This window comes from Oncorhynchus tshawytscha, linkage group LG08, assembly GCF_018296145.1.
Source record: "Oncorhynchus tshawytscha isolate Ot180627B linkage group LG08, Otsh_v2.0, whole genome shotgun sequence".
NCBI classification, from domain to species: Eukaryota; Metazoa; Chordata; class Actinopteri; order Salmoniformes; family Salmonidae; genus Oncorhynchus; species Oncorhynchus tshawytscha.
Window position 1 is genome coordinate 35,375,141 of NC_056436.1, and position 14,918 is coordinate 35,390,058.

The 14,918-nt window shown below is 44.7% G+C and overlaps 1 protein-coding gene across 2 annotated transcripts in view; it reads right to left on the reverse strand.

The window, feature by feature from the left end:
• The window catches only part of LOC112256559 (collagen alpha-1(XII) chain-like), a 72,963-nt gene that overhangs the window by 33,718 nt on the left and 24,327 nt on the right, over positions 1 to 14,918 (reverse strand). The window contains exons 14-26 of one of the 2 annotated variants that reach the window (XM_042325465.1): positions 13,162 to 13,431; positions 10,039 to 10,305; positions 9,531 to 9,723; positions 8,122 to 8,243; positions 4,857 to 5,006; positions 4,568 to 4,687; positions 4,051 to 4,215; positions 3,633 to 3,779; positions 2,748 to 2,887; positions 1,972 to 2,101; positions 1,113 to 1,258; positions 400 to 529; positions 55 to 191 (exon numbers count right to left, since the gene is read on the reverse strand). In XM_042325465.1, coding sequence (XP_042181399.1) covers positions 55 to 191; positions 400 to 529; positions 1,113 to 1,258; positions 1,972 to 2,101; positions 2,748 to 2,887; positions 3,633 to 3,779; positions 4,051 to 4,215; positions 4,568 to 4,687; positions 4,857 to 5,006; positions 8,122 to 8,243; positions 9,531 to 9,723; positions 10,039 to 10,305; positions 13,162 to 13,431 — 2,117 coding nt within the window. The remainder of the gene's footprint in view (positions 1 to 54; positions 192 to 399; positions 530 to 1,112; positions 1,259 to 1,971; positions 2,102 to 2,747; positions 2,888 to 3,632; positions 3,780 to 4,050; positions 4,216 to 4,567; positions 4,688 to 4,856; positions 5,007 to 8,121; positions 8,244 to 9,530; positions 9,724 to 10,038; positions 10,306 to 13,161; positions 13,432 to 14,918) is intronic. The other variant, XM_042325466.1, reaches the window with a different exon arrangement.

Genomic DNA, 14,918 nt, shown 5'->3' on the forward strand with positions numbered 1-14,918 from the left:
TTGCTTTCACTACCGTCTGTATCCAACAGATGTATTGTGACCATTGAGTCTCACCTCTTTGGCTTCTCCCTCGTCAGGCTTGTAGGTGATGATGTATTTGAGGACGGCTCCAGGTGCTGCGTCCCAGTTCATCTTCAGGGCGCTGTGGGTAACGTCTCTGACCCTCAGCTCTCCAGCAGGGGGCATGGGCACTATGGAGGGGACAGAGGGACAGAAAGATGAGGATTACTAAATTCCATATGTTATTCCTTTAATCACTTTAGTTCCATAACCTTGGGAGTGAGGAGCCCTGGTTTACTCTGTAGGAGTAAGGACCTGTCGTCCTTTACCGTCCATGAAGCACAGATAGTAAAACATGAACATGAATGTGAATGTAGAGGAATTCTTCACTGCACGTACGTGTGACTCCTTGCTTGGTGAGGGGGTCGCTGGCTGACTCCCCATGCAGGGCGAAGATGGACAGAGTGTACGCTGTGTTGGGGATCAGCTGCATCAGCTGGACATCAGTCGTGTCCTCTCCAACTCTAATCTGCAGGGGAGGACCATAACAGGACAAACCTTAGGAACAAACCTTTACAAGGCTTACTGTCATTCAGACAGGCAGTTTAGATGAACAGATTGCAAATCTTTGGTGGTGTCCAGTGTGCTGAAACGATCTAAGTGTTGCCAATACTACAGACGATCTTACCCTCTGGATTTGACACCTCCGGGACTAATATCCTGCCACAGTAAGCAAATAAATCCTTGCATCCCTCTGAGTCTCAATAATTGTGTGTTTTGTTGACTCGCTGTCCGTAAAACGAGAGTTAAAACATGGCTCACTTTGTAACTGACATCTGCATGCTGTCAGGAGACATTGGCAGGGGACCGGTGTATTTGGTCATTGGCAGCATGTGTGTGTGTGTGTGTGTGTGTGTGTGTGTGTGTGTGTGTGTGTGTGTGTGTGTGTGTGTGTGTGTGTGTGTGTGTGTGTGTGTGTGTGTGTGTGTGTGTGTGTGCGTGTGTGTGTGTACGTGTGTGTGTGTAGTGGAGACTTTGACTGTGTCAGTTCCACAGCTGGTCTGGCCTGGAGTCCCAGCCAGACCTCTCTCTCTCTGGCCCGGCCTTCTCACCTCTTTGTCCACAGAGGGCTCGGTGGCATTGATGGCACTGTAGAGCAGCATGTAGCCCGTGGCGCCCACTGCCTCCTCCCACTTCACCCTCATGGTGGTGGGACGCTCCTCGTAGATTGTCATCTTCCTCACCGCGCTGAGGGGCACTGGACAGGGAAACAGGGAGAGGTGAACACTGTGAGATTCTAAACACACATGCACACAAACACACGCGCCCACAATACCATCCAAAACGGCATGTTCGCAGTGAGACGCAGCCATGCAGATTTCATATGGTGAGAACTAAACAATGAGTTATTTTATGGCCGCTTTTATGGAGAAATGACTTGCTTCATAAAATGACGCTATTCTAGAGTACAAATAAAGTAAAGCTGAAGAACAATGTTAAAGAAACACTTAATTCTCGCTGCAGAGAGTGAGTGGGTGCATATATATATTTGTTATTACAATGATGCTGTCTTTAAGCCTCATATGGTATCATAAACAAAACAGTTTTGTTTTTTCTTTAATGTTGAACACAGGGACCACACAAGCATCACAGGAACAGGGTGTGCTTAATATACTGGAAGAATGTTTGTTTTACAGTCCCAAAGATGTCCATTAGTTGATCCCACAGGGATTACGTTTGGGACACAGGTATGTTGAAGCACAGTAATGGACAGGTACAGTATAGTTTGAGTTTCTCTGAGTTTCTCAACCTCAGTCCTGGGGCAACCCAGGACCGTTTTTTGCCTGAGCACTATACAGCTGATTCAAATAATCAAAACTTAATGATGAGTTAGTTATTTGAATCAGCTGTGTAGTGCTGGGGGGGTATAGAGGATCAAAGAAGAACACAGAAAAACAGATTAGGACTCACAGGTGGTTTCAGCCCCCTTCAGTGGATCACTGCTCTCCTCTCCAATGACGGAGTAGACGTTGACCAGATACTCAGTCAGAGGGTTCAGGTTGGGCAGCATGGCTGTGGTCACTGAGCCATCAACAAACATCTACAACCAGACAGCAAGAGTGCACATGAACCAGGCGAACACAGCATGAATATGGAGAATGACTTGGAATGTCTATTTTACGTAACCCATTCACTTGCATTGGAAAGGTTTGTTTCTATTGGCCGGACAAACAAGACAAACAAGACAACAAACTACAGCTATAAGTGTTTCCTGTGTTGATGCATCTGGTTTCAATTGAACCACGAATTAAGTTGCAGAACTCTGACCAAACTCTACCGTTTACAACCCAGTGTGCGTTTCTATAAGAGCCAAACACAAAAACAACTTAGATCACATACTAGACCACTGCCTCACCAAACCATGAGAGTTGGACTAAAACACTTTTTAAATGAAATTGGAGTCCCAGGAGTTGGAAGTGGATCTAGCAGCTAGCCTACCCCATGCTAGTACACTGGAGCCAATACCCTGCAGTGAAAGTTAAGTGTGGGGTAAGGATGAATTCTAATGTAATCTCTTTCATCTTTATTCAGTAAGTCACAGAACATAGGCTTTACTACAACCTGCTTCCATCCTCAGGCCCAGTGTTGGAGTGACAGAGGGGTCTGGGAGGCTGATAGAGGGGGATTGGCAGAGGAGTTTGGGGTTGGTCGTGGTTACCGCTCGGGTGGACGTTAGGGGTACTAACCTTCTGAGGGCGTCCAGACAAGGTCATGTATTCCACACGGTACTTCTCCACCGGACCTTCAGGGCCTGTCCAGCTGGCACGGAACGAGTAGTGGGTCACCTCCGAGGTCACCAGGTCAGTGGGCGCATCGGGGCCACCACCTATCAGGGAAAAGAGGGGGGTTAAAACAACCCTAAGCATAGGATCTCATTGCATCTTTCGCAGATCTGGAAACAGCTCCCTTGCAGAAAATCCAGGAGACAGACATATAGACAGTCTAAGTCTTTCCTAAAAAATGTACCCTACATCGTATTCAGTTACATCTTTTGAATTTGATTAAGGAGCAGACTATTTCTCATTTTAGAGAGGAAAAATAAACTATCGGTGGGGAAAGAGGGCTTTAGATTCTAAATGATTTCCAGTGGTTGGCTGGCCTTCAGCTCCTTGTGTTGTCTCCCCTGGTGCACCAGACATGCTACTCTACTGAGGGTCTCCTCTAGCCATGACCTAAACCCTGTTTACATAACTACAGCCTCACACAACACAACACAGCTGGCTGCAGAGATCATCCCCCGTATTCACAAAGAGTCTCAAAGTAAAAGTGCTGATCTAGGCTCAGTCTAGCCTTTTAGATCATAATGATTAAGATTATATGGACAGATCCTAGATCAGCACTCCTACTCTAAAATGGTTTGAGAATATGGGCTCAGGTCCCCCCACCCCCCTTATTCATTATGATTTTAAATGCAAAGCTGATCCTAGGTCAGCACTTTTACTCTGAGACACTGTAAATATGAGCCTTGAAAGCATTAGTAATAAGACTGAGGGATAACCTACATAGCCTATTTAGACTGCCACCTTAACTGTCACGGCAGGGAATGTACAGTAATGCCGGCCTGAATGTACCTGGTCCCTTGACGCTGTTACAGAGGTTATTGGTCAGGTCATCCACTATGTCCAACAGGAAGGAGAAGTCAGCCACGTTGTACATGTGGATCTCATCCGGGTCAGTGGCGATGGACCTCAGCTCATTCTCATCAGCGTTCTTCACACCTAGGAGGAGTCAAACAGGGACATCAAGTCAGCTATCCCCTCAGAGCAGGTTAAGGATACATTACAGATATTTAATGAGGAAGATAAGTGGAGAATGGCAAAGGTGTGTAAGGAATTATTCTGGGGCAACTTGAGCATTCACACTGTACTTCAAGATGACAAAGATAACTGCCGTTATTTGAGTTAAGACAGATACAAGGAGCTTCAGACGTCCTATCTACTCAAAATAGAGCAAAGGTAAAACTGCCTAGTGACGATGGCTGAGACTCACCAATGGCATACAGCTCAATGCCCTGGTCACGCAGGTTCTGGGAGTTGGCAATGATGTCATCCTGAGACTTGCCATCAGTGACCAGCACTCCGATCTTACGAGCGTTGGGTCTCATCCCAACATTTTCCTTGAAATTGTTCTGGAGGATGTAGTTTAAAGCGAGACCTGCAACGAGGGACGAAACAATTATTCACACTGATTATATGGTTTAATCATTTCTCAGAGGCCTTTCCAACAAGGCAGCTAAAGAGCAAGGAGATTAGGAACAACTCAGTTTTATTCGCATAATGGAGCATACAATTCAGTTTCCTTCACCTTCTGGCTATCACACAAACAGCCCAACCGCCAACAACCAAAGCAGAGGCACAGTTTTCATTTGGAAGTTTATGAACTGGAACTTCCTTCAGTAGCCATCTAAATAGCCAATAGAAGCTTGAACATGATAGACCTTTAAATGGGACTGACGGTATACAACAGTCTCTGAATGGAGGTTGTGGTTGTTGATTGAGTACAGTACCAGTGAGGGTGTTGCCTCCTTTGTAGGGCAGGTTGGCTACAGCTTCCAGCAGGGAAGCCCTGGTCCTGTGGGCGTTCAGGTGCCACTCAGTCTTGGGGTCACCACTGTACTGGGCCAGACCTAAGAGAAACACACGGAGCCTCTGTCAGATCAGATGCCTTGTATAACCCTCCAACATGATCATGCCTAGAAAATGACTAAAGAGTGGAGACACAATAGTGTTGTCTGCAGCAGGTTGCAGGAATGCGCGTGTCCTGTGAGACTTCAGGCACACTGAGGTTTAACCTACCAATCTGGACCCTGTCAGGGCTGATGTCAAAGACTCCCACCATGCGAGAGATGAAGGAGCGGATGGTCTTAAAGTTCAGACGGCCGATACTCCAGGAGCCATCGACCAGCAGGACAATATCAGCCCGGGCTTTGGTCTTACACACCACATCTGAGAGGTCAGAGGTTACAGGTCAGAGAGACAGTACAGAACAGTGATGGGGCACTAGTTATTATCATGCAGTTTCAGATGTAACACAGCTGGGGTTATGAGGGCAAAGGTGTTCAAAATGCATGAGTGAGAAGGGAAGTGAAGGAGTAGGAAAGAAAAGAGGTCATTGACATGACATTGTTGACATGGATTCACAGAACATCACACAGAATTCCCAAACACATCTATATCTGTCTCTTTACAAGCAAGCAGTAAAAACACATTTCCATTCTATTTTCAGGGTTACGAGCCATTTTCATCATCACACATTTCATTTCCAGGTGTCAATATAATGGTTGTCTTCTTTTCTTCCGAGATGATCTCTCGCTCCCTATGTCTGAGGAGTGTTCTTCTCTGGCCGCTCCTCAGCCTCTCCCCGGGGAACAACAAAAAAGAAGCCCTCCTGATGTGATATATACGAGGGCCTCCTTGGTGAGAGCTACTGTGCATTCCTCACTGGCACAGCTCTTCGCTGTGTTCCTGGACACCTGCATGATGAGAAGAAGGACTAGTCCGCAGTCTGTTAAGACCGCAGGTGTGGCAGCAACGCACAGATTGCGCAATCTGCCGCTGTTACATGTTTGATTTACAGACTTCTCTTTCCCTCCCCATGCGACCCACAGATAAACAGATGCCCAGCGAAGTGTGAGGGTCCGAGAGTGTCTGAACCGCCGGGCCGTTCAGACTACAGTCTGTTTTCGTTAGTCGTAATAAAGAAAATGATCTAAGGCTATCGGACAGAGACAAGAGGGGAAGATTTATTGGCCACGCCAGATGTTTGCCCTTTGACTGCAATGTGCATTTCGCCAAGTCAATAAATTCACGTCCAGTCCCTGTTAATGGCACTATAAATTCAAAGTTAGCTTTACAACTTGTGCATTGCAGCACATACGTATCTGTCACTCAAGAGAAGGTTATCTTTTATTTACAGGGAGAAGAAAGAAACTTTAAAAGTGGAAACCGGGAGACAAAAATGTTCATTACTGTCTCTTGTAAAAATGTGTTCAAAGGAGAGGGAGGCTGATGTACATATTACTTTAGGCACTTTTAGTGCACCTAATCCCCTCTTCTCTCTTACTCTCAGTCCTCCCTCAGGATCAGGATGGGGGATTAAATTGAGGAGTACTGGGTGAGGAGAAGGGGGTTATGGGGTGAAGAAGGGGTTTTCTGCCTCCTCTATTAAATTATATTATTGTGGGCGACTGACTGACAGAGTCTTGTCACTGAATCTGCTCTCTATTAGAGGAGGCCTTCCAGGCAGCTGAGGGTCAGGACTGGCCTCTGGAGCCTTCCTTAAAACACATAACATTTTCCTCTCTCTCGTTCCTCTCCTAACACTCACTACCCTGTGCCGTGCCGCGCGCTCACACCCATGAGGTTGTAAAACATTTATAATTGCAAACAGATTATATATTTTTGGGTCAATTCTGCTGCTCTTAGGTGCTGCTGGATCCAGAAAAATAAAAAGGAACCCAAAGTGACGAAATGATGAAAAAGCGAGCAGCCAACAGATGGAATAGTAGTTACATCTGTTATTTGGTGAGACAATTAGCTTTGAGGAAAGGCATTTAGGGCAACTCGTCTGTTTTTATGGGGAGAGGGATTAGAGGGATTTTTCCTAACGAAAAATGGACAGTGTGATATATGTCCCACACTTCGGTTATGGCCGCAGAAGTCACAGCATATAATATATGTGCTGTATAAGTTCTTAAGTATGATGAGGGAGATTAGAAAAGGAATTTCAAATCATATTGGTCATTACCCATTGGGCACATACACTGGTTGAATCAACATTGTTTCAATGTAATTTTGTCAACGTATTGTGACGTGGAATTAAGGGCTAAAATAGAAGTCATTCCTATTTCTGACGCAGATCGCGCTACAAGTCCTGCCTCTCCCATCTTAAATTAGCTAGCAACAGTAAGTCAGCTAAATAGGACAAATTAGCTAGCAAGTGCAAGCTAACAAGCTGAATTGCCATGCATGTTGAATGCTTTTCGACCTGTCCCCAAATTAATGTAATTGGTTCAGAGTTTGTTTTGATATTTTAACCTGCGTGTCGTGATCGCGTTTGGTGTGGGGGGACAAAATAAATGTACGCACGATGGCGCACGTGCACAGCCGGTTTGGATTCCGTGTCAGTGTACTTTCACATTCAGCTTGTGTAAGAAAAGTTAGAGGAGTTACTTCAAACTATTCAATGTTATTTAGGTTGTCTACGCTAATGAGTACGGCGCTCGGTGTCCTGATCGGTGTCTGACATGATAGTTCAGCTGAATTGAACACAGCTTGTTTCCAAAGCTTAGCAGGGTACATACAGGATAGGCATCTGGATGGTAGACTTGTTCGCAGTGAAGTGCATTACCCTTCATATACCAGTAGGAGTCACTGTTAGGCAAAACTGTATCGTTGAATCAAACATACCATTTTACTATCAACATTGAAACAAGGCCAAATAAAATGTCTAACCAACTATAAAATTCGACGTAATTTCAACCACCCAATATACAGTATATTGAATATAGGATATAGGAACATTTTTTTACATTTCTTTGAGGAATTTTCAACTAAATTTCAATGTATACATAGTTTTAATGATTATGTTGAAATTAGATTGATGTTCAAACCTGTTAGTCAGGTTGAGTCAATGTATTTAAGTTGAAGGTAAGCCTTAATTTCAATGTTTACAATGCTGGTTGATGACTTTTTTTCAAATCCAATGTATTTTCCACATTTACTCCACATCACAAAACATTGACACATTTCGGTGAAACAACGTTGATTCAACCAGTGTGTGTCCAGTGTGTAGGGCTGTTGAGTTCTTTGAGGAAAATGTGTTGTTTCACTTTTGCCTCTATAAAATGGATCACAGCTTGTTTATACGATTCCTACAGACTAATATTCACCTTATGCATGACCTTTTACTTTTCAACATGGCCGCCGTGCCTATTAATTGGCTGGGCATAAAGTGAATACAGTACTTTACAGTGTAGTCTCTTGTATAAAAAGTGCTGTGTGGCTGGTGTTGCTGGCTATATGATTAATCATGTAGGAGGAGTTTGAGAGGAGGCATTACCTCCATCATACAGTGGTGGTTCAGGGGCGTCAGAGAGAGTGGTCTTCTCCTCACCAGCCAATGGCTGGCTCTCTCCCCCCTCGAACATTCCAAACACACTCACTGTGTACTTGGTACCAGCCCTGTGAGAAAACAACTAAATCAGTTACACTTCATTCATCTCAACAAGTTTGTCAGTTTGTCTGAGAGAAATTACTGATAGACGGACCCAACAAACTGGTGAAATAATGAAAAGGCAGCACAGTTCATTCTATCTTTGCAAGGCAATACAGTAACTGTGACAAACCATCTGATATACAGTGCATTCGGAAAGTATTCAGACCCCTTCACTTTTTTCACATTTTGTTACATTTACAGCCTTATTCTAAAATGGATTAAATAAAAACAATTCCTCAGCAATCTACACAGAATACCCCATAATGACAAAGCAAAAACACATTTTAGAAAAACAGAAATACCTTATTTACATAAGTATTCAGACCCTTTGCTATAAGACTCGAAATTGATCTCAGGTTCATCCTGTTTCCATTGATCATCCTTGAAATGTTTCTACAACTTCATTGGAGTCCACCTGTGGTAAATTCAATTGATTGGACATGATTTGGAAAGCCACACACCTGTCTATACAATCTCCCACAGTTGATAGCGCATGTCAGAGCATAAACCAAGCAACGAGGTGGAAGGAATTGTTCGTAGAGCTCCGAGACAGGATTGTGTCAAGGCACAGATCTGGGGAAGGGTGCCAAAATTGAAGGTCCCCAAGAACACAGTGGCCTCCGTGCTTCTTCAATGGAAGAAGTTTGGAACCACCAAGTCTCTTCCTAGAGCTAGCCCCCAGTCAAACTGAGCAATCAGGCGTGAAGGGCCTTGGTCAGGGAGGTGACCAATAACCAATGGTCACTCTGACAGAGCTCTAGAGTTCCTTTGTGGAGATGGGAGAACCTTCCAGAAGGACAACCACCTCTGCAGCACTCCACCAATCAGGCCTTTACTGTAGAATGACCAGAAGGAAGCCACTCCTCAGTAAAAGGCACATGACAGTCTGCTTGGAGTTTGCCAAAAGGCACCTAAAGGACTCTCAGACCATGAGAAACAAGATTTTGAGAGGATCTGCAGAGAAGAATGGGAGAAACTCACCAAATACAGGTGTGCCAAGCTTGTAGCGTCATACCCAACAAGACTATAATCGCTGGCAATGGTGCTTCAAAAAGGTACTGAGGAAAGGGTCTGAATACTTATGCAAATGTGATATTTCAGTTTTCTATTTTTATAACTAGCTAAAATTTGCGAAACCTGTTTAATTTAATCCATTTTAGAATAAGGCTGTAACCTAACACAATTTGGAAAAAGTCAAGGGGTCTGAATACTTTCCGAATGCACTGTACTTTACATTCCAAGGATAGACCTACCTGAGCTCCTCCAGAACCACAGTGTTGTCATAGGGTCCTACCAGCAGCTCTCCCAGGTCTATATCATTTCCAATGGGGTGGAAAGTGACTTTGTAGCCCTTGACTTCCCCTGGAGCGGGGTCCCAGGTCACTCTGAAACTGGTCCTAGCAGGCTCGGAGGTCTGCAGGTTTCTAGGGGCTTTGTACGGTGACACTGGAACAGAGAACATGAAGATTTGATATAAGCAGATGACTATATAAGCAGATGACTATAAAGTGGAAGTAAAATTAGGCTAAACATTAGGTTAAATATTAGATATTTACAGGTAAAATGCTAGTTCTTAGCGGCCTCTGGAGACCCATTTTCTCCTGCCCTATCGTAGATTTAGTAGTTGATGATGATTGATGATGAGTACATGATACAAGTCTGCATAACCCTCCAACAACTAGCTACTGCACAGGACTCCCCTAAGCTAACGCAAGCAGCACAGAGCACAGTTCAGTTGTGGTTAATGATAGACCAACGTACGTGTGGTTCCTACTCCTTGCCTTGCTTTTCCTTCTCCCTGCTTGTACACAGGCAGCACCGTGATGTCGTAGGTGGTCATGGGCGTTAAGCGTCTCAAGATGGTGTTGGTGGTACCACCAGGCACCTTGGCAGCCAGCTGTCGCCCTCCCGACGCTGGCTTGTACGTCACCCGGTAGTTGACAACGTTTCCGGGTGCAGGCTGCCAAGTCACCTTCATGCTTTTCTCCGTCTCCTCGGAAACCACCACAACTTTTCCGGCTGCAGACACTGGGAGTGCAAAAGAAGGAAAATTAAACACCAAATGCTTGATGGATCGATAACGGTATTATGGTGTGTTTGAGTTTGAGCAGAGAGCAGAATTGAAATGCATGTCAAATTGCTGCCTACATTTCCAAATGGTACAAAGCCGAAACGGCTTGTTGGCAATCTAAACATTGGCATGCTTGGTTAGCTCTGAGATTTTTACTGAGGTATCGGTTCAGTTTTCATACGCTTGTGAACACAGATCCACCCAAACATTGTTTTATATCCTAGTCAGAACATACACTGACCAGACCCACTGTGCAGATTTCCATACTATGACCCCAGTATGTCTTTGGTGCAGGAAGGACAAGTGTGAATTGTCAAAACCCTTAACGAGCTCAGGAAAATATTCAGACAGCTAGACTTCAGAGGGAGGAGTTTTATGGATGGAAAAAAAGCAGCCTGTCCAAGTTTTCAGTGTGTGGCTCAACCCAAATGGACCTCTCCTGTTAGCACAGACAGAGTGAGAGCCTGTGGTTCTGGTGGAGGAACCAGCAGGGTGAAGTGACCACGGATAAAAACCATACAAGCCTCTGGAGGTGCCTGAAGGTTGTTTTTGGTGTAAATTTCACATGTCCTGCTTGCCAGAATCAATAAGCAAAACGATGCAGCGACACAGTTTTCCATTAGCACATTTTGTCTCGCAAAGCAGCGGATAAATTCCCCAATCGGGGCAAGTTTCCGTCAATGTGCTTTTCTCACTTCAGTGGGTTGCTGTATTACAAGGAGAGGGGAAGCACTGTCTACTCCTGTGTCCATCTGAATCCACAACCTCCCCTGATAACTGGTAGCAGGTGTGGCGTATTGCGTCATGGCCATATACTATATAATACACACGTCGCCACCCTGATTACAAAAGCATTTCAGTGGCCTTTTAGGTGGATCAGGTGACTGCCCGAAGCGGTGACGTTATCTGCAAGCTCAAAGAATGAGCCGTAACTGTCACCCTATCTCACTTTTTCCACATCACGCCCAAGAATGGGGCTCAAGTTTGGCCCTTCAAAACCCTTGTTTCCGGCATAACTCTAAAGCCTGCGTCACTCCTTTTGAAGGCTGAGTGAAGTCATTTAATGCTTTTTTCTTACCATGTCTCGGTTCTATTTGTGGATTATACGGGCTATGAAAGCTACACGTTCATGGTTTATTTAAGGAAATAAGGTCTGTACCCAAATCCAATTTCGTGAACCCCGAAGCTATCTTGCTATCGCTCTTTATTGTCATGAGACAAATATGACCCACTCTGGTCCTCGTCTTCATTCCTGGTGCTCTACATAGGCACATTCCAGTTATATAATGACCTACAGTGCCTTCAGAGAGTATTCACACACCTTTTCCACATGTTGTTGTGTTACAGGCTGAACTTCAAATGAATTCATACGATTCAGATTTTTCTGTCACTGGCCTACACACAATACACCATAATGTCAAATGTCATTTTACAAATCAATTACAAATGAAAAACTGAAATGTCTTGAGTCAATAAGTATTCAACACCTTTGTTATGGCAAACCTAAATAAGTTCAGGAGTAAAAATGTGCTTAACAAGTCACATAATAAGTTGAATGGACTCACTCTGTGTGCAATAAGTGTTTAACATAATCTTTGAATGACTACCTCATCTCTGTACCCCACACATACAATCATCTGTAAGGTCCCTCAGTCGAGCAGTACATTTCAAACAGGTTCAACCACAAAGACCAGGGGGGTTTTCCAATGACCGGCGAAGTTATTAACTACACTTTGGATGGTGTATCAATACACCCAGTCAGTACAAAGATACAGGTGTCCTTCCTAACGCAGTTGCCCGAAGAGGAGGGAAACCACTCAGGGATTTCACCATGAGGCCAATGGTGACTTTAAAACAGTTACAGAGTTTAATGGCTGTGATAGGAGAAAACTGAGGATGGATCAACAACATTATAGTTACTCCACAATACTAACCTCATTGACAGAGTGAAAAGAAGGAAGCTTGTACAGAATACAAATACTCCAAAACATGCATCATGTAATAAGGCATTCATGTAATACTGCAAAAAATGTGGCAAAGAAATTAACTTTTTGTCCTGAAAACAAAGAAGTGTTGTTATGTTTGGGGCAAATCCAATACAACACATTACTGAGTACCACTCTCCATATTTTCAAGCATAATGGTGGCTGCATCATGTTATGGTTGTCTATAGCAATGATGAACAACCAATTTCACAGAGATTGAAGATTTTTTAAAGAATAATGCGCAAATGTTGCACAATCCAGGTGTGGAAAGTACTTAGAGATTTACCCAGAAAGACTCATAGCTGTAATCGCTACCAAAGGTGCTTCTACAAAGTATTGACTCGGGGGTGTGAATACTTATGTAAATGAGATATTTCCGTATCTAAATTGTAATACATTTGCACAAATTTCTAAAAACATGTTCTCACTGTCGTTATGGGGTATTGTATGTGAGAGAAAAAATTATATTTAATCAAGTTTGAATTCAGGCTGTAACAACAAAATGTGGAATAAGTCAAGGGGTATGAATACTTTCTGAAGGCACTGTAGATACAACTCTCTGCGGTCATGGAGTATTTTTATATCCTTTTCCAGCTCTGAGTTCACCTGGGGTCGAGAAATCCGGAAATGCATCTTCTCAGGCAGAAAGAGAGAGGGAGAGCTACAGAGGCAGGGAGAGAGAGAGAGGGTAGAAAGAGAGAGAGAGAGAGAGATAGAGAGACCGAGAGACAGCGAGAGAGAGAAGGGGATAGACAGAGAGAGAGAGAGATATAGAGAGAGGTCCCACAGTAAGTGTGTGTATGGTGGAGACATTAAGGAGTGACTTACTATCTGTGGTCTCAGCACCCACGAGCGGCTCTCCCTCTCCCCTGCCGTAGGCTGCGTACACAGAGACCTGGTAGCGCGTCTCCGGAGTGAGCCCCTCAAGCACAGTGGTCGTTACGTCCCCGGGGACGGACTTCTCCCCTGTCTCCTCCGTGTACAGCGACTTCCACTTCAACCGGTATGAGCGCACGTTACCGGGCGCCGCCGTCCAAGAGACAGCGAAGCTGTTGTCTGTGACGTCTTTGGTGACCAGGTCTTTAGGGGAGCCAAGGACTGTGAAGGGAAAGGGACAGAGTTAAAACCTTAGGTAGCTGGGAAACTTCATCTCACATATCAGTGTTAGTGCATAGAGTCTTTGACAAATGAACCACAGCAGAGTTTGTGTCAGGGGTGCTAGTTGATGTGGTTGCTTGTCTGCATGTAGGTGCTGATGATTTCAAGGCAGACAGATGCAGTCTGGGGGACTGTGTTCTATTGAGCAGGATAAATGAGCTGGTATAGCGATAAACCATCAACAATCACTGATCTGTTTCTGTTTAACCCCTTGGGGTGTTTTTAAAACCAGTGATTTACATTGTTCATAATCTGAGGGTTTGGAAAAAGCTCTGCGAAACCAATCACCCGATTCCAGCCCTCAGCTCAGTTTAGGGCGTCTAGCAGCACTTTCATTTTCCATCGAAACAGAAGAAACTTGATCCATTAAAGTGTGTTTGCTACAATCGCAGATGTTGCTCTCTCTCGCTCTCTGTCTATCTACATCTCTCTCTTTCCTGAGAGACTATTGGGGTGGGTGGGAAGTAGCAGACGCTGAGTTACGGGAGAAGGATTTGCGGTGGCGTTAGCTGTGTCAGCTGTCTGCCAACAGATCTTTGGCTGTTTTGGGCGCCCCTACTGAGATGGGCTCCTTCAACACAGCCTGGCTGCGCAGACAAGTTTCACTCACCATGGGGAGAAAGACCACCTCACATCTCTCTCCCACACAACCTCAGGACAGGACAGGAGAGGACCAAGCTGTTGCTGTAACCTGCACACAGCCTGGACCTAACACTGCTAATGAGGGAACAGCTAGAGATATCAAATCAGATATCAGGTAGTTAATGTGTGCCAGTAAAGAGACACCTCAGTGACTGGTTTGGCTATGAAGCTAGCATGATTCTCTGTGTTATCAAACGTCATCAATCTAAATGAATAATCCAGGGTTCACTATTCAACCACTATTCACAAACGAGGCAGTTTGGGTTGCACAGAGAGAGAAAGAGCTGCTCCAGATATGAGGAGTAATGAATTCAACAAGGAATGAACGGAGAATTACAGATTTTGGAGGGCCTGTCCAGGATAATGTGCTGTGGCCCCTGTAGATACCAAGTCCCCTCTATCCAGGGTGCAGCGGGCTGCTGTCAAGCGCTGAGGAGCGAGGCCACTGACTTTCCCGGCTGTGCTGCTGCACAAGAGGGACCGCATCACACAATAATCACTTCTGCAGACAATGGCCCACTTTCCCTCAGTACTTTGAGAACAGCACAGTCACAGGGCCCTGTCTGACCAAGCACTAAAGCACACAAATGAAACACATGGAACACAGACTTAGACAGCTAGCTGGCGCCATTTTGAGTTCATCATCAAAGTTGAATCAGTCGGAATTAGCTAAACTTGCATTTGAAACCAACAATTGCTAGCAGGACTTAGATTTGTAACTACATAATTGGGCCTAGCCTCTGTGTAGCGAACCAAAGAAAAGCATTAAGGGAGTACTGAGGAAG